The 26,265-nt window shown below is 39.6% G+C and overlaps 1 protein-coding gene across 1 annotated transcript in view; it reads left to right on the plus strand.

Moving 5' to 3' along the window:
- zmat4a (zinc finger, matrin-type 4a) overlaps nt 1–23,351 on the plus strand; it is a 42,489-nt gene extending 19,138 nt beyond the window's left edge. Inside the window, exons 4-7 of the mRNA XM_061279934.1 lie at nt 5,665–5,821; nt 11,684–11,905; nt 17,124–17,220; nt 23,191–23,351. Coding sequence (XP_061135918.1) covers nt 5,665–5,821; nt 11,684–11,905; nt 17,124–17,220; nt 23,191–23,218 — 504 coding nt within the window. The 3' untranslated portion in view covers nt 23,219–23,351. The remainder of the gene's footprint in view (nt 1–5,664; nt 5,822–11,683; nt 11,906–17,123; nt 17,221–23,190) is intronic.
- The last annotated feature ends 2,914 nt before the right edge of the window (nt 23,352–26,265 follow it).

Consider the following 26,265-nt stretch of genomic DNA (forward strand, 5'->3'; position numbering starts at 1 on the left):
CAACTAAGGCAGAAAGAAACCACGGAAGGAAATACAAGCAAATTCACAAGACAAACCTGTACAGGACTTGAGTAGCTGAGGAAATTTCTAAACTCCAAACCACTACTTGAAAAGTATCTCTGAATGCTTTTAGTGCATTTTAGTTGACTAAATATCCATTTATTTATGTTTTACTTGTATGTATTTCAATCACGAGCTGATTTTAGTTTGAAAACATTCTGGATACCTTACTGAAGAAAGGAGCTATGCCAATGGACAACTCATTTGGCAGTAAACATGGTTTTACATGGTTCATTAGAAGAGCTGAACTGGCAAATATCACAGCTGTACATTTTGCTGAGTCAGTGTAACTGATCAAAATATCCCTCAACTGGGTCATCCAGTGGAGGCCTGCCATTCACTATTGTGTTACACTTTGTAAAGGAGGGGTCCCATAAGAGCCTTTTATTGCCTGTTTTCCATCTCTCTCTGCTGGAGGACACCTGATTCAAATGATAAGTTCATCAGCAAGCTCTGTAGAAACTTAAATGATGAATCCGGTATCTTGCAGCAGGGACCATTTTTATGCTGAGCCCATGGGCTCCAGTCTACACAAATAGGGTCCACTGTCTCTAAAGACTTTCATCAGAAAAACATCTACTTTGAAGGGTTTCATGCTCCAAGAAAACCAAGATAATCTTCTCCATGCTTTTATCTCCAGTAGACTTGATTATTGATTATTGGACACTGCAGCTCGAGTTCCGAGTATAACAAAGAAACCAGAACGTATTACTGTTTTTTTCCATGTATGATGGGCCCCCATGTATAATACGCACCCTAAAAATGGCATGTCGATGCTGGAAAAAAGCCTGTACCCATGTATAATACGCACCCAAATTTTGACTTACATTTTGATTACATTCAAAATGTAACGTGTGCTTGGAAGAGTGAAGAAAGCTTCAGTCAATGTAAACTCGTGTTGCGCAATGAGCAGTCCCACTCGCCCTTTCTTGTCAAACGGCAACGATAATGTATCAATCATCCTATGAGAGCATTCAGGAATTTTAGGAGAAGTTGTAGTCCTCTCAATGGCGTTGAACCACAAATTACTCTTAATCAGATTGTTTCTGGTTGTTCTAGTCATTTATTTGGGCTTTGCACCCTTTGCACTTTTATGTCCCAAATTATAAACCTTTTCTGTTTCTTTGAGCATACGAGTTAAGAAATACTATATTCACAAAAAATAAAGTTAGTTAAAGCAAATATCATGTTACTTTAAATGTTTTGCACTTAATTTTTCATTCTTTGTTTCCTACCTCAGTCTGGTACCTACAACAGCTTGTTTATGTTTGCACATTCTGGAACACAGTCATGTTTTTGTTTCAATTTATTAAACACAATTCAAATAATTTTCCCCTGTTGTTCGAGATTGTAGGGTGATCGCATCTGGATACGAGTGTGAATGGAATCCATGAAAACAATGAGAAAATGCCAATATGCTAGAGGGTAACAGCTCAGAGGTGCCAACAGGTGCCAACAGAAGTAAATGTGTACATGTGTAAATACTTTTAATTCCAATAATAACTATTTATAGTTCTTTTTAACATACCTAAGATTCAGGTCTTTTAGACTATTTCCAAAATCAAGTTTTCACAATTTTGGGTTGTGCCTTCAGCAATCTTGGTAAACTACTCTTTATTTCTTCACTTTGATTTTAAATGTCTTAAATTCTTCTGTTAGTCAAAGGTCTGGAATCATTTTCCTTTAAATGTTGCTTTGTAACTATTTGAAGCACATTTGTTTAAGTTGTGTATGAAATGTGTTATATAAATAGAGATGACTTTGCTTTCCTTTCCCTTGCCTCTTATTCTTTTACATTTTTGTTTGTAGTGTTGTGTGTAGCATCAAGAATCAGCCAATGTTATTGGTGTGTAAAAAAAAATATTTGTGCAGCTAATACTGCTGTTTTGATAGCAACAGTTTCAATCCAAAACAATTTTCTTCGAATGTATCTCATACGAGCTGGGTACAACCTGCTGTTCTAATGTCAGTGTGTGCACACTGGTGTTTGTGTGTGTGTGTTGTAGTGGGCAGGCTCAGCTCTGTTTTGCCCTCCCCTCTAAGGACAGAAATAGGCTGCTTTGTTTGCTCAGACCATCTTTTTATCCTTTTATTGCAGAGATACCCTTGTACTACGCTGTCCTATTTCTTGTACATGTGCCGCAGGGGAGATGTTCATAAGTAGTCAGTGTTGCCTGGGTCCCAAATAAGGATACTTGTACTCCGTGCAAAAAGCCAGACTATAGGCACTTTCCCATTATATTAATCCAATGATTTAAAATATGAATTACAGTTGCATAAAATTCTAGTCCATCAAATACACATAGTTTATTTCACACAGATGAAAACTAAATGTTTAGGTTCAAGCCGCCCGCCAGCCACCACCAAGACATGAAAATACAACGTATATTATGGTAGATGTTTTTTTGTTTTACAAAAATACATAACCGAGCTTACAATTTCATATGTACCAGTGAATATTCAAGCTTCTTGCTGACGTCTTTAACAAGCGGTGCTGGGTCTGGTTTGAATGACAACAGCTTGCTTAAAACAAGCATGGGCATATGTAGTTGTTACTATTTTCTTAAACAGGGATGTTATTATTTCAATTTATTAGATGGTAAACAGTCTGATCTCGGTTTTGTCACTGTAGGAAGGCTATCGGTGTTCAAGTGTATGCTTAGCACAAATGAAGGACATGGCCAAGGACAAAAAGACGGGTGGTGTGTGTGTGTCTTTAGTGTATGGGGGGGGGGGGGGGGGGGGGGGGGGTTATATCGAGTCACATAACACGTATTTAAAACCTCCTCATACCGTTCTTTTTTTGTTTACAGTTTCTGTTGTTAAAATATTTATTTTAAACACAAGCCTTATTAGTGAAGTGTCACTTGGCACCCTACTGGGCGTCTAAAAGTGAAGAAACTTGGGCTTTCTGTAAAAATCAGTCTCAGAGTGAAAGTGAATGTTAGAGTGCATCTGCTAGATAAGTGTTTGAGCTTGATAAGTGAGTAGGTTCGGTCCAAATCCTCTTAATGCGACTAAAAGCACATTTCATTTCACCGGCCCGTTTCATTTTCACAGGCTACATCAAGAACACATATTAAACAGCAGAAAAATAATTTGCTTAAACCTTACAATTCATTTTTCTAACTTTCTGTGTAGGCCGAGGCCAGATCATGTTTGTGACTGAGGAGGGACGTACTTGACATGCACCATTAATCAACATGCACCAAATAATGGTTTGCATAAGAAAACATACAAACAAATATATGCTTGTTCATAAGAACAAATATATGTTTGTTCAATTTTACATCACAGAAGTGCAAGAATTGTTTATTTCAGGTAACCTCAATCTGAGACAGTGATGAAGAGAAAAGGTGATCATGCTGCTACTGTTCACTAGTTTACTTAACACTGGGCATCAATGTAGGTCTGGGATTTAGATCATGTAACTTTTGCTTGGCTTGTGGTCTAGCTCTTTTCCCCACCCAAAAATTTAAAACAGGAGCATACATCTTTTACTGCAAAGGAGTTATTTGTGTCCTCTGCATTTTCTCCGGATAATGGCTCGATGTTAATAACGACTTGGTGCTACATGCACAGATGGAGTCCCAGGGTGTCATCCTGATTGGCTTCACTATCACAACATAACACAGCTTGTCGGCTCCATTTGTATCCCACCCAGCAGGAACTGAATGATTAAGGCGAGAAATTCTACAATGCCTGCTGCATCCGAGTAAAAACTTGAATGAATGCCAATTGACTTTTCTTAGAAGGTTAATTACGTGTGAATAGCTGGACGAGGTATGAAAATCTCACATTCTGATCATTCTGATAATGATAACTTTCTTTTCTTGATGCTCTAAAAAGCATACAAATGCATCTGAACCACTCCAACACATTTGTTTCAAATAAATACGTACATACATACATACATACATACAGACAGACACAGACAGACATTTTTGTGGTCAACTTAGCCAAGCTATCGATTATAAATATGCACGGCAAGTTGAATCTCTGGTTAGCACATCCAGCTCACATTTCTGAGGTTGTGGTTTCAAACGCGGATGCTTTCCTCCGTGGAGATCCCCTGTGAATGTGTGGGCTTACTCGCCGTAGTAAGAAGTCATCTGCATTTTCTGTCTCTGCGGCAAAAAAGCCATAGTGTGTGGTTTATACAGTTGCATCACTGTGTTTAGGTAAGGCACCTACATGCACATTACCTCAGTATGAATGAGATTATACTTTCTTTCTTAAGGTATGTATAGTATAGTATGTATAGTATGCATAGTATCGCCAGGTGCTACCTATACATTTGCCTGTCCCATCTTGTTGGAACCATCAACAATCAAATAAAAGCAAAATCCATCAGGGAAACAATTGCGGTGAAATAAAAACCTAACCTCACCTAAGTCACAATTCTAGAACTAATGTAAGACCACCCATTTCCTGCCAATAGAAAATCAATGCCTGGATGTAACTGTATTTCCTAAATTCCAATGAAGCAGAAACAGAAATTATGGTTTTCGGTCCCAGTGACCCGTGTACGTCCCACCCTGGAGTCTTATCTTAAGTCTTATCTGAAGTCTTATCCGTTGCCAGTCGAACTTGGGTTTTAAATTGGACAGTGATTTAAAATTGGATACCAAATCTTTCTTACCTTCTTCCATTTTAGGCATCTACCTAAGGTAAAACCTTTGCTTTCTCAACAGCACTTAGAAACAGTGATCTGTGCGTTGGCTACATCTCGACTAGACTACTGTAATGCTTCAGAGTCAGGCAGTCCTCCCTCAAGCGACTCCAGTTGGTCCAAAATACTACTACTCTTCTACTCACCGGAGCTTGTAAGAGGGACCACATAACCCCATTTCTCACTGATTCCCAGTCCATTTTAGAGTGTGTTTTAAGGTACTTTTATGAGCTTTCAAATCTTTAGTGGCCTTGCCTCAGCTTACCTCTCTGAGCTCCCACCTCTACGCACCTGCCCAGTGCCTGAGGTCTCCAGAGAAGATGCTCCTGGAAGTGCGGAGGACTAAGCGAGGCATCATAGGGGATCAAGCCTTTTTTGTTGCTGGTTCTTCCCGCTGGAATAACCTCCCCTTAAATCAGTGCTTCTCAAATAGTGGGGCGCGCCCCCCTTGGGGGGCGCGGTGCTATTCCTGAGGGGGGCGCGTGTGACCCTGGGGAACAGGCTTTTTTTTGGCAGTACTAGAATAAAGTGTAATTGCGCGTTTACTACAGCAGGGGGCAGTGGCGCTCTCATTGTTACTTCTGTCACGTTTGCGACAGTGCAACATTTTACGACTTACAAGACAAGTTAGGATAGTCACGGTGGGGAGGGGGGGCGCGAATAGATTTCTTCTTGCTAGGGGGGGGGCGTAACAGAAAATAATTGAGAAGCACTGCCTTAAATGTTAGGCAAGCCGCATCTCTGTCCATTTTGTAAATTTTTTCGCTTTCGACTGATTTTTGACTGCTACTGTTCTGTTACTGTATAATAATTTGTGTTGCAGTTTACTGTTTTCACCGTCTTTATTTTTCGTTTGCTATATGTGAAAGCACTTTGTTTCAGCTGTTGTAACATGCACTATATAAATAAAGTTATATTGTATTATATTTTAGGGCAGCGATGAAGGTGACGTGGACAAGAATAAATGTTGCACGCTGTGTAACATGTCCTTCACATCAGCAGTGGTTGCACAGTCGCACTACCAGGGTAAAATCCATGCCAAGAGGCTAAAACTTCTGTTTGGGGATGAGAGTGCCATCACAACTAAAGGTAGAGCGCTTTCCTATTTTAATGAAATGTTTTGTGGTTTTATGGTTTCATGTGATATACAATGATTGATAATCTCACAATGAAGTTCAACTGTGTGATTAAAGACTGTGTAGACAGAACTCCCGCCTACACACAACAGCCTCCTGCTTTCTGCCGCAGAGCAGACCACTCGTGTGACAAGTGTTTTTGGGTCGTTTTCAGCTTGCAGTTAGAATTAACAGCCTTGCTGAGGGCTAATTAAGAGAGAAAAACACAAAGAAAGATGAAGCACACTTGTTACAATGCATTACGCAAAGATCCGATTATGGTTAAGCAATGCGAGAACCAAAGCAGATTTTCCGCTGCTCCAGACAAGACATTTTGCAAATCAAAAACTCTATGTAAAACGAGAACATGATGCATAACACAAATTGTTTTTAGCTTAAACAAAGCTGTTTGTAACAACTATACTATATCGGACACGTGTTTGAATGATAAGTTATATCTATAAATAATTATTAATTATTAATCATGACATGATTTGTCACTTATTGTATACTAGTTCCCTAATCAGACTTATGTGTTCCTATTCAGTGACCATTATTGTGCCTGTGAATGACTGGCAACCAGTGCAGGGTCGAGTCGGCCTTTTGCCAAAAAGATAACTTTGCTTTCCCTGTAACACTCAACAGAATCACAACCAGCTTTATTCAACCATGTACTGTACTGTACTCACATTATCGTTAATGGATATTCATACTCAAATCCATCAAAGTCATCATCTGTAAACAGTTGGGCATTAAACGTGCTGTTCTCATTCGTCATTGTCGGTGTCAAACTCATCACGTTGCTGTTCGGCAATGATCCCGGCTTTCCAGAAAGCTTGAATTGTGTCTCGTAAGCATGTCTCTTTGTACCATTTCAGAGGGTCCAAATACTGTTTGCTTTGCACAAACAGATAATATATATTTATCAATCGCGGCGGAGGTACATACTCTACTCATCACGTACAGTTCACTGATTTGTTTAACGCGCTGGCCTACGTAGTTTACATAAAACGTAATGTCCTCTGATTGGTTCATCGCTGTCATCTTATGTATTTTGCGTATCACTTAGTGATTGCTGTCAGCTTGCGTCCCTTTGGCGGCAGCCACACAACAATTTATAGATTTTGGAATTCGGTGTACATAAAATACACACCATATTAAAAGGCACATGGTTTTTTTTTTTTAGAAAATTAAAGGCTTTTGAGTGCGCCTTATAGTGCGAAAAAAATCAGTACATTGAAAAGCTACGCATTATGTCTAAGGGCTGGGTATTGATACAGGGGTAACGATATGTTAGAATAAGCCTCGAAGCCACTTAGCTTGGTAGCTTGAGCGTTGCCGTTATATTGCTGTAACCTTTCTCTTGCTTTTACTGGCTATCCCTTCTCTATGACACTCTTTACACATATGTAGAAGTTGATCTCAGTTAAGACTACAAGGTCACACATTGTCACTCAGACTCGGCAGAGTCGCCCCCTTGCAGGAGGACGGCCCAAAGTGGTATAAGAATAGGAACCTTGGACGTGGGGGTTAGACCTTCTTCCGCAATCTCGCCGAGAAGGCTCGACAGTTGTGTATCGATCTTCCTGGCATACATCAAATAGTTCAACTGAGAAGGCAGCCTCCTGGTAATTACTGTTATAGCATTAAAGATAAAGAACAGGGACAATATCTAACAGATACGATACTGTATGTTTTGGGATACATGTGTATTTGTGCCTTCAAGTTATGTAGTCAGAGAAAGCCACAAGCAATTGACTGGTGACCGGTTCAGGGTGTAGGCCACCTGCCGCCAAAAAAACGCTGGAATAGGCTAAACCAGTTCTGATGATGGATGGATGGATGGACGGCTGGATGGTTGGGTGGGGTTGGGTGTATGAATGGATCGATGGATGGATATACATATTTTCAAAGGCAATAATTTAACAACATGAATATTTTCTCTGTTGTCCAAGGACAGCTGGGATAGACCCTGACCATCAGGATAAGCCGACCGACAGCAACACATACTCGTGTATTTGTTGGCCTTTTAAAGTGCGAGCTAGTCAGCACAATGCAACTGACAGTGAAGTATTGGACCTTTAATAAGCCCTGATCAGCTGCCAAGTAACAATGTCTATGGCCCTCCTCATGCAGTCAAGTGAAAAATAAGCTGTTATCTCCATTAAATGCCTGAAGAGGAAAACCTAAATTCTACTTGACAAATGGAATAAAGAGCCCGTTCTTCCCGTTGCTGCCCACTTGTCTCTCAATGCATGGTTACCAAAGTTAACCTGAACACATGCTGTTTAGCAATGAGGGCTCTATAGTGCCAATAAGCGCTTTTATTTCAATTCCTGTAACACTGCGTGAGTGAATTTGCGGCCCACTCAAATCTGTAACTGCTGTCTTATGGTATTATAAAACAGTCAAAGTTTCAAAGAAAGGTTTAAAAGCTGAGTTTGGCTTCCAAGTAGTGTTCCCATTCTGAACATTGATCACAAAATTGAGTTAAAAGCTTCAAGTCTGAGAATGTCCAAGCATCGGACTTGATCTCAAACTCCCATTTGCGAAGTCAGGGGTGTGACCCCCTGAGCCACTTTTTTTTTTTCTTCTCAAATTCACTTAATATTTTGTTGCAAAAAAGGGCAGGATAATACATTTAAAGTTTGAAGTTACAATATGAGTATTTATTTTTATATACATTTAAACATTCAAGATGGAACCCAATAATGGTTACATAAGAGCATTTGTATACTAGTGCGATTAGCTGCAAATTACATATAATCTGCTTAGTAGTGGAGATCTACAAATTCCTGGGTGTTCGCCTTAACAGCAAACCGGACTCATGCCCTGTACAAGAAGGGCCAGAGTCGCCTCCACCTGCTGAGGAGACTAAGGTCCTTCGGTGTGTGCAGGGCTCTCCTCAGGACCTTCTATGACTCTGTGGTGGTCTCAGCCATCCTCTACGCTGTGGTCTGCTCTGGTGAGGGCAGTACGGACCGGGACAGGGGGAGACTAAATAAGATGGTCAGGAGAGCGAGCTCTGTCCTGGGCTGTACCCTGGACTCCATTGAGGTTGTGGGTGAGAGGAGGACGTTAATTAAACTGAAATCCATCATGGACAACATCTCTCACCCCCTCCATGACATTGTGCGGTCCCTGAGCAGCTCCTTTAGCAGCAGACTATTACACCCACGGTGTAGGAAGGAACGATTCCGCAGGTCCTTCATTCCCTCTGCTGTCAGACTCTACAACATATAATGCAACAACATGCGTGGCACCTGATAAAATAGTTTCGTCTCTACCGCGACTGGCGGCACTTGTCGTTGTCCTTGTCTGTTATTTATCTTTTTTTGAATTTGGGACTTGTATTCTTGCACTCTCATATGCTGCTGTGACAAGTAAATTCCATCTAGTGTTGAAACTGAGAAGTGCAACAGAGTTGAGCTCAAGCTTCTTGTGCGGGCCATATTGAATTATGTTTTCAGAATTTGCTGCGGGCCAATAAAAACTGGACGCGGGCCGTAGTTTGGACACCCCTGATTTAGAGTCTTCAATTGACCAAACTTCGGGAAGGCTGGAACCCCATTCTCAGCACTGTGAAGAATAGTTGATAATCATTTGTGCATCATGCTGCCACGTTTCAGAGTTCAGGATGATATTATCCATCCACCCATCTGTCCATTATCTGTATCGCTTGTCTTGTCTCCACGGGAGGTCGTGGTTGTTGGAGCCTATCCCAGCAATCTACAACAACAGCAAAAGGTTTTCTTTGTGTTTTTGGTAAACTGACTTGAACATCCATCCATCCATCAATTTTCTGTACCGCATGTTCCCACGGGTGTCGCGGGCGTGTTGGAGCCTATCCAAGCAATCATCGGGCAGTAGGCGGGGGACACCCCTAAACTGGTTGCCAGCCACACAGGGCCGAACAACCATTCGCAGTCACACCTAGGGGAGCTCAATCGCCCTGTCAAGCATGTTTTTGGGATGTGGGAGGAAACTGGAGTGCCCGGAGAAAACCCACGCGGAGGAGAACATGCAAATTCCACACAGAGAGGGCCGGAGGTGCAATCAAACCTGCACCCTCCTAACTGTGAGGCGGACGTGCTGACCAGTGCGCCACCGAGGCGCCTTATTATTATTATTATTATTATTATTATTATTATTATTATTATTATTATTATTATTATTATTATTATTGCAGTTGACTAGTTGCTCATTTGATAGATAGCAATAAAGCATCAGTGAGTCATTTAAAAACCCAAGTCAACTCTTTATCTGTTGTATTATAAGATGTATATCAGAATAACTTCTCTGTAGATGAATGTTGTGGAAATGCTCCCGCAAGCTAAGTTGTGGATGTTAAAGGAAGTGACATTCGTGGGAGCTACTCTGCCCCCAGACTTGACAATTGGAATCCAGCCAGAATGTGAGAATTGCACTCCACATCCAAATACACTACAGTTGCATGAACACCCCGATTGATAATAAATAATTATCATTATTGCAAGTCCAGACAGTAAAATCTAAAATAATTGGGATGCAAGCCCTTACATTACTTGGATTTGTTTTGATTTAACCCCAAGTATAAGGCATATCATCAGCTTGTGCTCTATGGGTCAGTGAACATTCAGAATGCCTGAGTAGAAGCACAGTGGGCCTATCTTTTAGGTCACTAAAGCTGTGTGCAGTGCTCTAGCAGTTGATAACACATGTAAAAATGTAATTCTTATGACATCAATATGTCGCTCTGTCAAGTTCTATTCCAGACTTACATCTGAAATTTTAATGGGCATTATGTAGCCCAAAAGATGTTGTACAGAAAACCATCTGTCCGGAGACAAACAGGAAATTTAATTAAGGCTCTTCCATCCCAGATTGTGTTGATTCTCATTAAGGTTTATATTGAGACATTAATAGCAACACCTTTGTGGCCTTCACGGGTGAATGAGGCAAAATTGCTCAGCTAGGCACTGTTGTTGGTGAATAGGACGAGGATCCCAAGAGGCGGTGGCTCCATGTGCAAAAAAAGGAAAACAAAACAGATGGTCTGACCAAATGACTTGTGTTGAAATTAAAAGCTTTTATTTACCTCCGTGGTATGTTCTTGTCCTGACAGATCTTTTGCCAGTCTGGTGCTGGTTATGTTATTATTTTGTGATTAAACACACTCAGCAGTTAGAATACTGAAATAAGACTTGTCAATAATGTTTAATTATAGTCATTAAAGTCAGTATCATCTAGAATATGTATGGCTATATATATCACATTTACAATAAAGCAAGACTATAGTAACTGGATTTGACGTTAAAATATCAACATGATAAGTAATTCTATATTCTCGATGATCCAACTGTTTCTCATTCATCTATATGACATCTTTTATATTAAAATATATTCACTGCAGAAGACAGCCAGAATAGGCTCCAGCATGCGTGCGACTCTCATGAGGCTCAGCTGTTCAGATAATGGATGGATGAATGGATATTATCAACTTTCATGACTGCCACGTTGTAGTTCCAATTTAACCTTTGGTGTAGGCATTTTACTGAAGTGATTAAACCTTTCTCTCGCTTCTCAAGTGATTAAACCTTTCTCTCTCTTGTGCAAGCCACGTGGCCAATTCCAATTTAACTGAACTGTTTACTTGGCCACGGGTTACAATTCCTTGAAATTCTGTCATTTGAATGTAAACCTTATCTGTCATCAGTTCACAATGACATGCATGCAAATTGTTCACAGTCTACAAGCATTGTAAAGCCAGAAATATAAAAAATCTGATACCAACATAATTTGCTATTCTAAACTTGCTACAAAGCGCAATCCAATGTTTTGTCCTGTTTTTCCTCAGAGGCCTCTCCCAGTCCTGTAAAGAGCTCTCCAGACTCATCTCCCATTACCTACCCGCGACAACGACGCGACTCGGATCGCTACTGCCAACTATGCAACGCTTGGTTCAACAACCCCGGCATGGCCCAGCAGCATTATGATGGTAAAAAGCACAAGAAGAATGCTGCCCGAGCAGACTTGCTGGAGCAGCTGGGGAAGACTCTGGACATGGGGGATATGAAAGGTAGGGAAGCCTGACTGACCTCTTCATTTCATGTCGCTAGTGTTTGTTTAACTGCTGAATTTTAAATGGATAGACTGCTGTTCTAAAGCTCTAGTCGGTTTATCTTTGGCATATGCTTGTTTTTTTCCCAAAAGCTAGGTATAAATGTCAGGGCATTGCACAGTAGGCCGTACTGTTAAATCAACCTGTCAGGAGATAATGACAGCGAGTCGTGAGTTGAGTTGTAACTTCAATTTATAAAAGCTCTGGCCTTATTTATATGTTGGTTAAGCGGATCCTGGGCAATCCTATTGGTACAAGACATCAACGAGAAATAATAACCGTGTGAGGATACAAAACATCAGAAAGAAAATAAAGACATCAGAGAGTGTGGAGGTGTGGAATTGGGTGGTGACAGTTTGCTGCTGCTACAATCCAGAGTGAGAGGGCATAGGAATTGGTAAATATCATCCCATCAGTCAGAGTCAACTTTTCAAAGTAAGAAATGACTATTTTTTCACAACCATTCCTACGTAAACACACTGTTGAACCATGCTAACTGGCATTTTCAAGCGAGTGCGTTGGATCTTTTTTCCTCCAGTTAAGCTGTTAAATGACATCACGTTTGTTTATAAACTTCAAGGGGATTTAGAGATTGGGTAACGACGCATGACCAGGACTCTACGTTAAACTATCAATGAAAGAAGCACATAGATTTATGATCATATTTAGGAGAATAATGATAGTCCATCCTTCACATTTTTTACCTTATACTCATATAGGCCTATACCGCTGTGCAAGCAAAGAAAAAAATTGGAGTGGAGTTTCAGTAATCAGGATGTTCTCAAGATTTAGTCGAATGGATTGAATAACAGCACACAAGAAGTGTCATTCTGAAGAAAAGGGGAAAGCCATATTTAGATGAATAAGTTATTTACTAGTCACTTTATATTAAAGGTTTTGCTACATTTTTGTCCAGAATAAATATTAAAAATTAAACTGGTTAGCACCTCTGCCTCACAGTTAGGAGTGTGCCGGTTCGATTCCACCTCCGGCCCTCCCTGTGTGGAGTTTGCATGTTCTCCCCGTGCCCGCGTGGGTTTTCTCTGGGCACTCCGGTTTCCTCCCACATCCCAAAAATCATGCTTGGTAGGCCAATTGAGCACTCCAAATTGTCCCTAGGTGTGAGTGTGGGTGCGGATGGTTGTTCGTCTCTGTGTGCCCTGCGATCGGCTGGCAACTGGTTCAGGGTGTCCCCCGCCTACTGCCTGATGACTGCTGGGAAAGGCTCCAGCACGCCTGCAACCCCCGTGGGTACAAGCGGTATAAAATGGAATGGACGGATGGAAACTGCACCCAAATCATTTAGGGGGGCATAAGAACATCAGCCCCCCACGGACGCCAGCTTGACCTACAGAGTAGTACGTCAGTCAAACATCACTTCCTATAACGTCTTACAGAGTGCTCATTGCTTAGCTATCAGCCCGGGCTTTTAACTCAGTGGTCAGTGGTCAGTGCTCTGCGCTCCCTACCCAGAAATGGTGGCAAAGTGAATCTGAGCTACTAGTTCGGGGGGCAGTAAGAAGCCACCTTTGATGCTCAACATGTCATGTTTCCAAGCAAATACCCACACAATGACAAAAAAATAAATAAAAGCAGAGGGTCCCATTCTGTGATGAGACAGTCATTATGCCTGCTTTAAGCGCCATGATAGGACGATATTGCTTGAGCTGCCAATGTCTCTGATATGCCTGATAGATAAATAATTTGGGGTGCTGCATGTGTTTTTAGTATCATACCAGAAAGGAAAGTGGTCCAGTTATCAATTAGCTGATTCATAGGAGGAGCATAACAACACAATCCGCGCTGCAAAACAAAGTTAATAGTTAATAGTAATTGTTACATATTGCATAACGACATATAGAGCTAAAACATACTAGTGGTGGCCAATAGGTATTTGTAGCAGCCTACCATAAACAAATAGATATGTGGGAAACACGAGCTGTAATGAGTTATTTTGCGCATCCAATGTCATTAATTGGGTCTGTAAATTAGGATATTACGGCTCATAACAAAATCAATACAAAATATTGCCCAATCCGATAAAGTTAATCAGATCAATGGAAAAGTTTCATATTTAAGGTGGCAAAATGTCTGTGTGGTCTGACGAGACCTGATTGCCTTTGCCTGAGAGTGATGGACATATTGGTGTAAGAAAAAAAAAGGCTGCTTCATCACTGAATCTTGTGCATGGTCCTCACTGTTCAAGCCAGTGAGGTCAGTAATACTGGATGCCTCAACTGGCTTGTGTTAGTTTTGGCAATTTTATGTAGAGTACAAAAAATAGGTCATCTGAATACCTCAATCTACCATCTGAATTTCAGGGTTGGAAGTTCTGGCCTTCTTGTGTTCAGTCTTGTATAGGCATATTAATGCAGGCTTTTCATGCACTGTTGTTTTGAAGCTATTATAGTCATTCTAGAATTGACTAATATGTCACAAGGTGTTAATCTTAGAGTGGCGAAGGATGTTGTCGCTTATGTCACAATATGTCAATATCAATTATACAATGTCTTTCCAGCTGGCTGCCAGAAGACCAGAAGTACCCTAGAGAGATTAAAAGCCATTCAAATGTGACCACACTGAATGAGACAGACAATTTGGTACAGTTCAGAGGACATAGTCTAAACCTAAGGCCTGATTGATTTTTTTGTTCATAAGTGGATGACAGCTAGTTGATGCTAAAAGGGTAGATTGTTTTCTACAGAGCTAAAATGACATATAATTTAAATAATTATGTAAAATAATATGACACATAATATTAACAGTAATACTACTACAACACATATGACTAACAGTACTACTACTACTACTACTACTAATAATAATAATAATAATAATAATAATTAATAATAATAATAATGATCATAATAATGATAATGATTTTTTCTGGTTTGTGTATGGTATGTTATTTCGCTTTTCAATCATCAGAGGTTATTATCAGTTAAGTACAGCCATCCTTTGCCATGTGTTTAGTCTTTTATACAGGAATGCATTTGTGTCACATAAATTGCTGCACTATTCATGAATGACACAAATTAATTCTCTTGCCTCTATCGTTTTGTAATGAAGTGGTAAATCATCCTATCAGACCCAAGCAAGTATCATGTTTTGAAGAATAAAATGCAGTAGACATGGTTGTAAACCTCTGGATGAGGATTGGGAGTGGGTTGGCTGAATGAGCCTGCTTTTGCTGCCAAAGCACTTCTGTACATCTTGTCTTCGCCACTTTGATCTCATTTTTTTATTTATTTGATGCTGCTTTTCCCTCTATTCGACCCCAGCATCATCCTCTCAATCTGCTCAGTCCGCCGATATAATTTGCAGCCTGACTCTGCAGATGTACATATGATGAAATACTCAGCAGCTCCCATGAAAGGAGTCCCATAACCCTGGAATGTGCTGCATTGTTGTAGAAATAAATGGTCATCCATAAAAACATAGAAAGGTGAAATTACAAAATATAGAGGCCCAATTGTTATAATGGTCATTATAGTACCATTTTGTTCATGTATTTGGCAGGAACAGTAGCCATAGCGCACTGGTGTCAAACCCAAGGCCCGGGGGCCAGATACGGCCCGCCACATCATTTTATGTGGCCCGCGAAGACAAATTGTGCATCAAATTCGTGTGTCATTACTAGAATTGCAAATTGTCTTCACTTTTAATAATACCTTTTTTTAAATATTTGACCAGTTTTTACTCCTCTGATTTAAAAATGAGTTATTTGTCAGTTTGTTTTGTAGCTTTTACTGTATATAATATGAGGTGCTCCTACATTTATTCGGGTTGACAGCCATAATGGCCCTCCGAAAGAAGCTTTGACTACAATGCGGCCCGTGAAAAAAATGAGTTTGACACCCTTCAAACAGGTCTATAGGACATTGTTGTTGTTTTTTTCTTATTGTTGTTTTTTGAGAATTTTTGTTTGTTTGTATGTTAATAATAATTATTATTAAGACAAATAATATTTACATTATTGGTGTTTGTAATATTTACAAACAACAATAATGTAAATATTAGCCTGAGAGGAAAGGTGGCGAGTCGACCTCAGTTTAGGGCCGAAGGCAGCTGAAATGATTGATACTCAGGCTGTTGTGTAATCCAATAGTTTGAACAGCAAGCAGTCAAGGCCAACCACAGAACAGAGCAGACATCTCATAATTCATAAGAATAAAAAGTATGTGTTGAAATGGCAGGATTTTGTGACCAAAAAAAAAAAAGACCTAGATAAGTCATGTCAAAACTTTTTATACCATTAACGTCTCCATTTTTGGAGTAAAGTAAAAAACAAATAAAATAATCTGTTTTCACAAGTTTGCCCACCCTCATACAACTGTGATGTTGCTGTGTTCAGAATTAACCAAGCACAAAAACTCAAGTTGAATAGGAATCTGTAAACACAGAAAACTGCTTTGGGAGAAGCCTGTGGCCATAGTCACAGTGTGGTGAAATATCACACCTGCAAGGAAATGAAGTTTTATATGTGATATGGCGTGACTCCTTCTTTTCTCAGCCCATATATTTTTAAAACGTGATTTGAAAAATGGTCACACAAGAGTTAACTTTTGCCCGTGTTCCCTCTCATTTTGTCTGCATTGCACTGATACAGCTTTGCATATTGGGTTGCCCCAGCCTTTCTGACGCAGAAATTTAGATACAAAATCAGCCATTGCACTTCATCTCAGGTATGATAAATCACATTACCGTATTTTCCGCACTATAAGGCACACCTAAAAATATCCAATTTTCTCAAAAGCCGACAGTGCGGCTTATAATCGAGTGCGCCTTATATAGACCAATATTGAGCCACTACAGCAGGCGTGTCCAAAGTCCGGCCCACGGGCCAAATGTATATATCTTATATATGGACAAAGTTTTAGAATGGGCCATTCATTGAAGGTGCGCCTTATAATCCGGTGCGCCTTATAGTGCGGAAAATACGGTATGTGTTGCTAAAACGTGCAAAATCAACTGTGCAGAAGTTTTGCACTTCAAGCACATGCAGTCCTGGTTGTGCCGGCCGGGTTAGTCGAACAGCTTCCCATCTAATTGCTTGATCAATCAAGTATGCAGAAGCCTGCAGTAAATTGGACCCTCAAAGTTGCTCAGCCTAGAGTGATTGATTTCACATACACACAGCCTCTAAAGTGGATGTACTTTGTTTTTGTACTTCCAGGTCTGAAACGAAGCTATACCTGTGAAGTGTGCAGCGTGACATTGAATTCGGTGGCACAGTACCACGCGCATCTGCAAGGCTCAAAGCACCAAAACAAGTGAGTTGATCACGCCACTGTGGGGTCCCAAAGTGGAGCTCGTTTTAAGTAATGATGTTGATGTACCTAATGCCAAATGCTACTTCTCATTTTGGCATGAAAACTGTTTTCCTGGCTTTCATCTGTGTCCTTGAAATCCCCTGCACCCCAGGAAGGCCTGTGTGCATTTTAGATACAGCACATTTCACATTGCATGCATTAATCATGAAAATATTGTGGAACGAGGCAATGCTGAGACTGAAATTTTAGATGGGCTTAATTTGCTGGGGGCATCCGGGTAGTCCCATTACAGTTTATCTTCTTCCCAAAAAACTGTGAACCAAGTATATCTCATTGGGTAAAAAAAAAAAGTAGAAAATCAATAATATTTGTAATCTTCCAAAAGCTGGTTGTGGTAACAATATCTGCTTTACAGTCAGAGGATCCAGATCACCATTGGCACATCTCTGAGAGGACGTTTTCCCCATGCTAGTATGGGATTTATCAGAATTTTCTCACAAATTCCCCAAACATGGGCGAACATAGTACTCTGAATTCTTTATCGGTGTGAATGTGATTTTGAATGGTTGTCTGCATATACGTACCGTAATTTTCGGACTATAAGTCGCGTTTTTTTTTCATAGTTTGAGTGGGGGGGGGGGGGGGGGGGCGACTTATACTCAGGAGCGACTTGTATACATATATATGTTTTTTTTCACTTTTTTGGGCATTTTATGGCTGGTGCGACTTAAACTCCGGTGCGACTCATAGTCCGAAAATTACGGTATATGTGCCCAGTTGACAACCAAATCTGTGTTTATGATGCCTTTCATCAGAGGTCAGCTGTGATAGGCGCCTGTCCTGTGAAGCGGTCTGAAAAATGGATCGAGGGATTTAGAGAAGTGCACAAAACAACACAGTAATTCATTTTAATGTTACTGTTAAATCAGCAAATTATATGGGCAGTTTCTGTAACCATTCAGGATCAGAAGATCTCCCTTAAAAACTCACTGCAGACCAAAATACATAAATTGACTTGCTTAAATACTATGTTAACAGATTTTTGTTCTGGTAAATGAGAAATGGTCTTTTACTTGTACAGTAAGGACTAATAAGGACCTCAAAGTGCTTCACACTGACTTCCTCATTTACCTACTGATAGCACATTATTCTTTTTTTATTTATGCATTTATTTATGCATTTATTTATGCATTCATTCATTCATATTAAACCAAAGCAGAGCCACCTCAGGAATTTGTTTGACAGATAAGACATGACTTGTTTCTTCAGGAATTAATTCCTCCTGTGAGGCAGATTCTTGCTGCACAAATCCACAGGGATGCTGGCTACACAAGACCTGACATACCGTTTAACAGCTCCATGCTTTAGTCATGCATGCCTGCACTGCTTGTTGGAGCTGTGGGGTTTCCATGCACATCTGCTCTTCCAGTCTCTGTCACACGCAAGCACACATACATGCTTACAGATGCATGAACAGTACCTATACTGAGCAGGCTCCTACAGGGAATTCAAACCACATGCGAACCCCCGAGGCCACCACTTCCTCCACAACCAGCCTTATTTACCCCCATGTAATCCACAACTAGGCATCTGTTCATTTTTATCGATCATTTGCTTAACGTAATCTTCCAGTGTATAGTTGATGTAACATTTAGTCATTTTTATATACTGTCTATATAAGGGGTAGCCAACTTAAACGATGGATGGGGGCACCATTTTACAACAACGCTACTGGGACTGCATTGGACCGCACACTTCCTCACCAGATGTATGAAAAAAAGACTATTTTTAGTATGGACAAATCATGTGCTTATGTCAACTCAATTGTAAATATATTTCAGAATCAGAAACTTTCTATTCTCCCTTAACTAATGTTGGAGCGGGAACACATTGAGGAAAAGGCACACAATGACAAAATAACATAACATAAGACGTACGTAATTTAAAAAAATCTAAAACCCAGACTGAAGAAGACAACAAAATAAAATGAAACAAGTAAAGTCAAATGTATTTATATATAGCCATTAATCACAAAAACATCTCAAAGGGCTTCACATGGCCACTGTTGATTATTAATCTCGACATCCCGTGATCTTAAACCCCAGGAGGGCAAGGTAAATCCGAACTGGGGAAAATCGAGATACCTTGAAAAGGGCTCACCAATGGGAGGACGATCGGGCTGCGATGGCTGCAGAGCTGTCAACATTTACCACACAATATTAAACAATGCAAAGAAAAGGGAATGTAGATGTCCGTAATCAAAAAAAGAGCTGCAGAAAGACGGCCTCAGTCATTGTGGCCGCGCCTGTGGGAAGGAAAGGGGTCCACCTCAGGTCTCGTCGCTAACTTCATTTTAAATATGAATTGAATTTCTTTTAATTACACCGTAAATTGTATTGTTTTAATGAACTGCCGATCAGAGACTGTGGATCATGTGGAACATTAAATTTAACTGAATGTTTTATTGTGCATTAAAAAAACTGGTTTGCATTTATATTTTAGATTGTAATTTGTTAATTTCCATGTCACTATTTTTTATTTTAAAAAAGTAGATCCACCCCATTACCTTTTACTTTTTAACACATTGACACCCTACATATGATGACGTATAGAAACTTGACTGAATGCAATTTGCTAATAACTGCTTTTGAAGTGTAATTGGATGGCTTGGAGTGTTTCTGCAACCTTTGTTTCATGCCCTCTCAGGCATGGCAATCTCCAAAGCCCAAAGCCTTCCTAATGTTTGTCTTCCTTTTTGCTGAACCCATAACACACCTTGCATGATTCAGTGCCCCATAGAACAAGCAATTTGATTTAGAAAAAAAGAAAAATATGACTTCTTGAATACACTATTGTTTTGAGGACATTTTCTTCCGCAATTTAAAGCAGTTTGATGGTGCTTTAACATCTGTAACATGCTTTCATGAAAAGGGTAAAGAATTATAGAACAATGTACACACCTTATTTTTTTGTCTTGTAGAAATGAGCCCATTTAGAGCTTAAGCAATTTAATGACTCTGGGGTGACGGTTATAAAAATTTGCTCAATTTTGATAATGTAATTCAGAACGGCTTGCGCATTCACGATTTGGTTAATGCCAGATAACTTGAGATTCACTTAGTTGTTTGCCTTCACACTTGAGAGGTGATGCAACCTGAAAGCAAACTATTTGCAATTAAAAACTCATTTGTCTTATGTTCCATAATAATTTAAAAGAAAACACGGAAATCACGGAAATAATGAAATATGGTTTGAAGATAGATACAGTACGTGCTATTTATAAATGACTGGTGACAAAAAAGTGGTTCCTGTGCACTGAAGCGGAAAACAGCTGCATCCACTTTTCGGGAGGTAATATTGTTCCAACACTCATCCTCCAGTTGTTTAATGACTGTCATTTAGAACGTCACACAGCCGGAACTCTTCAGAGCGCAAGGCCATTTTCACACCGTGGAACTATTAGTTGCTCAGCAAGGGGGGACAAATTTCCATGACAAGATATTCTCCTAGGCATTGGCAGTTACAGATTAGGTTGGACAAATGACAAAAGTGACACCACATGCTTTTGACTTTGATGCCTGATTTTGCTGATGAAGTCTCAAAATTAAAACCAAGCACACTACCTACGTGCAGCTTTTCAGTGCAAAGCAGGATATGGTATATCTCAAAAGTGCCTCTTCCTTTTCAACACCACGTGGTAAGCCAAGAAATTAGCTACATCATAGCAAATTTATCATTTCAAAAAACAATTTGTATGACAAAAACAACTCCTAAAAATTAAAGTAAACATTGCCACCAAAAAAGCATAAATTATTATAATTAATTTTAGCCAGGTATCCTACTGCCCTTTATTGAACATAGAATCAAATATGTAACCCACGTTTATATAGCAAGGCAGCTTGTGTAGTACATTTCATACACAAAGTAAATAAATGAGCTCCACAAAGTTAATAGTATAATATCAAAATCATCAAAAGTACTGTCATGGATGAGGTAGGGCAACACCATCCATTTTTTTAGGGTAAAGGGAAAAAGAAGTAGAAGAAACAGAACTGTCCAAGGTGCTGATGGTGTGGAAAATACAAATACAGAAGATATATTTTGCTAAAATTACTTAATTGAAGTGTACTCGTGGTGGTCCCACGTTACGGTCTTGCTGAGGAAAGGGAGCATAATGTAAAGTTTGGTCAATATCTTTTGTCCCGATTTTTGTATCTAGTCTTGTATTTGCCAGAATAATCTCCCTCTCTACCTTTAATGCACGGCGCCATGCTGGAACCGGTGACGTCATGTCATTGACGTCCCTTTCACCCACCATTTGTTATTGAGTGGATACCCAGATTGCTTGCTTTTGGATGGAAATCATTTCGTTCACAAGGTGACTAATATTTTTACTAGGTGACTTTAATACTTTCACTACGTGTCTTTAATAAGCCGCCATATGAGACAAAAAGTCCACGTTACGCCAGGTAGTCCGCCAAGCAACCGCCGGCACATCTACAAATTTGGTTACAAAAAGTAGACTAGATTATTTTATTCAGTAAAAGCAGGTCTAACTCATGGCGTTGGCAGTGTAGCAGTATTTGTGTTGTTGAACGAGGGGGAGTCAGACAAATTTGGCGCAGTGGACTTGTGTGGTTTTAGTCATCATATTTCATTCATAAATATGACAACAGCATGGGACAACCTCTCTGAATCATTGTAGAAATCAAAATTGTCATCCTTAATATGTTTTATCCTGTCTATCCTTACCGAGCATCACAACTAGGGGAAGGGGTCACACGGGACTCGGTGCACAAACAGGGATGCAAGGCGATCGGCCTTCAATTTCATGTGGATGTCAGATACGTGACAAACTTCATCATTTATACCATCTAATCTGTTGGACCCCAGCGAGTCAATTTCTGCATTGGTGCACTTTCACCGCACTGATTTCAATCAGATTGGATTGGAACGCACTTTGTTTGGCTGGTCGTCTTGGTCTATTCCATAATGGTGCATTATGGCGCAAATACCCCGTTATGCCCAATGCTACCTGTGTCTAGGAAAATACTAAATGAAACAAACCCCCACTCAGGCGTACAGTTAGACGCCACTTTTTGCTAGACTTGCCCTGTGCACAAAATTGGGCCCCCCAAGTATCTTCTGGATATCCACACGCATTCCTGCTGGACATAAAATGGCAGCTTTGCTTGAAAAACCTTAATCATGACACATGACAATAATAATAATAAAAAATAGAAAAAAAAATAAAATAATATCCATCCATCCATTTTCTGTACCGCTTTGTCCCCACGGGGGTCGCGGGCATGCTGGAGCCTATCCCAGCAGATAATAATAATAATAACAGAACCAAGGAATGTCAACCTAACTTAATTAACAGATAAATGCACCCCAATGGCAGTGAAAGGCTAGCTACTGACATCTCATGAGCTGCGACAGTAAGCGATAGCCTTGAGCTATTAAAGAAACTCTGCATGCATGTCCCTTTAGTTTCTTCTTTTTTCAGCCACCTGATCCAGTCTAAATTTTGTTCGTTCCAACTCGCCTAGTTGGCCATCATCCACTTGTCTCATTATCCTTTCCTTTCTATACGCCCCTTGATCAACGTGTTGACGTGTGGTTGAGCAAGTGATTGATTAAAAAATTACTCCAGCATGGTGACTAGATTGTCATTCAGACCCTGCAGTTGTACTGCCAGATGGATCGGTTATTCTTATACTAGACCATGCTGGCACTGTACTTGGTGCAGTTACAACACTACTAAAAAATAATTTAAATGAATGTATGAAACCAACAATATTGCATGTGGCTGCAATGAGCTACGTTTTTGTGTGTTAGTTAATGTTTTTTATTATGTTTTAGTTGGATCATGAGTGAACCACATTGAATAAATGCATTGATGAATGTTATATCATTGAAGATACAGTATTGGTAATTCAACTTTTCCTGTCTCTGTTCCTCCAACAGTCTGAAAAATCAAATATGTGTCCAGTGAACATGAGACAAACCAGCAACACTGAATTGATGTCAGACAAGCTGTGGTCAGCTTGCCCTACTTTTTTTCTGCCTCTACTCTGCAAACTGTCTTCACTCACTCGTCTGTCTTGAATGAATACATTTTTCATTTTCATTTATTTGTTTATTGTCTTTCCTGTTGCTGCATTGCATCAGATGTCTCACAGGAAAGTGATGGGGTAGGGGTCAGGGCGGTCTACCTACAACAGGACAGTGAAAAGATTATCTTTGCATGGCTGTGAGTATTACATTTACATGACAACCCATCTGTTGAAGCTGTTTGAACATTTATTTTATGCTGCTAGTCGAACAGAATTAAAATCATTTGGTTCATGGCAGCATTTCTGCATTAAATAAATAAAGTGGTTGTTTGCATTACAAAGGTATGCTGTAATACCTACCTACAATAAATATTTTATTTTATTTTATTTATTTATTTATTTATTTATTTATTTATTTATTTATTTATTTATTTATTTATTTATTTATTTATATGGTATTTGTTTTCCTATTTTGCATGAAATGGCAATAATAAGTTTGGACCAATTGTGTAAATTGCAGTTTCATAGTATACATTTTATGCAATGTAAGAAATTACTATTGTAAAATTGTTTGGAGAAGAGCAAAGTTAATGATACAGTTACATCTAGATTAAACATAAACTATTAAGACCAGAAACAAACTACTGACATCACACAATAACAAAATGAGACTGTACTCTGTGTAAATCCTAACCAATCTCAATGTATTGCTTTTAAATTACATGTTGGAACACATTTCGATTGTGATTTAGGCTGTCTGAATTTGTCGCATTCATAACAGCAACTATTTTGTGTTAGCTTGAAATCTGTAATACTTGTGTTTTATTTCACATTATAACTCAAAATAGGGCGGCACGGTGACGCACGAGTTAGCACGTCCACCTCACAGTTCAGTGGTCCAGGGTTCGACTCCGGCCCCCGCCTTCCTGTGCGGAGTTTGCTTGTTCTCCCCGTGCCTGTGCAGGTTTTCTCCGGGTAATCCAATTTCCTCCCACATTCCAAAAACATGCATGGTAGGCCAATTGATCACTCCAAAATTGTCCATAGGTGTGATTGTGACTGTGGATGGTTATTGCCTACCGCTAAAATACTGCTGGAATAGGCTCTAGGAAACCCGTGACCCTCGTGACAATAAGTAGCCCGGAAGATGAATACATATTAAATTCCAATATATATATATATAATATTGATTAGTATATTTGGGATGAGTGGTCAACATAGCCTTGAACTCATGGAATGACCAGCAGCTAGAAAGACTTAGTAACATCACACTATCGTCACACAGATCAGATCACCATTGTTATTTTAGATTTCTATTTTTATATATTTTAATGTCATTTTATTTTCAATTTGAAAGTCAATTTCCACTCTCTTTTCGAGGTTAACTACTTAATTACAGTGCAGGTCACAAATTATGTGTTTGACTAAAATTATAACAGTAAACAGGTTTTCTTCCTGCAGAACTGCATTTTTTTTTCCATGCATTACTTTGTGTAGGTGGTTAAATAATATTAACTTTGGAATGATTCCTCTGGTTAGGACAACTTCCATTTAGTGTTGTCTTCATCTCAGGGAAATGGACTATGTTTTTATGTGTGTATGTGGCTGCTGTAGAGAAATGTGTGTATATATTTGTCAGCATATGTACTATATATATATAGTATATATATACAAACTTCATTTCACTTCTCAAATATCACTGTGTTGGTCTGCTATATGATATATTTAACTGAAATTGCTGATTCGAACAACGAATGATTTATAAAGGAAAATCTTAAAAATGATCAGGGGTGCCCAAACATATGTAGGGTTCAATACATAGTAACGTTTTGAAATAATTTCATTTGTTCAGAAGTTATTCACTGCTGTTAGAGGTTCAGACTCCGAACTTACAAGGTAATTCAGGGTGCTGTATGAACTACAAAGCTGTGGGGTAAAAATGTAACTTTGACTCATCCATGAAAGCATTCTATTTTCACCTTTTACTGGCAGCTGGAATCACATAAAGATGACTTTGTAATGCTGATTAAGGGAAAACAACATAATGATAGCTAAACCAGTCAAAAATGAAATGCTATTGTTGGCAATGCAAACTAAACCTTTATATAAATATATGTATGTTTTTATATTGCAAATAAAAATTGCATGTGTGATGTGAAATATTGCAAGTTGGGGAAAAAACCAATGTGAGGTTTGCTTAGCTCATTTAGAGCAAGAACAATAGATTTTCAACAGGCACACCTAAATCTCGATTTAACTTGCTTCGATCTTCCGTGATTTTCTGTCTAATGCGGTTTGGTCATGGACCCCATTTTTTTTGTCATAAATAAATTTTCAAGTAATATTTTAAAATTACCGATATAAGGACAGTGTGAAGCTAATTGACTAGCGTGTAAACCCGAGTGCTCGCCCTGGATAGCGGCCTTAGCGGAAACAGCTCATCCACACAGTCACTCACAGGTCAAAGAGCGTGGCCGGACACAGTATTGGAATAAGTGGCTGCTTTATTATCTTCCATTTAATAGACATAGCATCACAATGACTTGCATAATATTGTCAGCTGCGTATTATATCTTTTTTAAGAAAATGCTGCTGACCTCAACTCCGGACCTCGTGAGTCGATGGGGAGAATACTTCGAAGACCTCCTCAATTCCACGACGCGCCTTCCATTGTGGAAGCAGGGCCTGGAGACTCCGAGGTGGACTGGATGGATGGATTGGATGGATGGATGGATTGATGGACGGACGGACGGACGGACGGACGGACGGATGGATGGATGGATGGATGGATGGATGGATGGATGGACGGACGGATGGATGGTGTCAACAGACTTCGATGTGTGGGGAGCGCTCAAGGTGAGAGATGGCAAACGGCTGCCCAACAACATGCATGACGTAAATTAAAATAAGAAAGAACCCTGCCTAAAATCATGCCTGTCTAAAAAAAAAAAAAAAAAGACTTTCTGTACAACGCGCTTTCGGGGTT

Source organism: Syngnathus typhle, linkage group LG5 (genome assembly GCF_033458585.1).
Source record: "Syngnathus typhle isolate RoL2023-S1 ecotype Sweden linkage group LG5, RoL_Styp_1.0, whole genome shotgun sequence".
NCBI classification, from domain to species: domain Eukaryota; kingdom Metazoa; phylum Chordata; class Actinopteri; order Syngnathiformes; family Syngnathidae; genus Syngnathus; species Syngnathus typhle.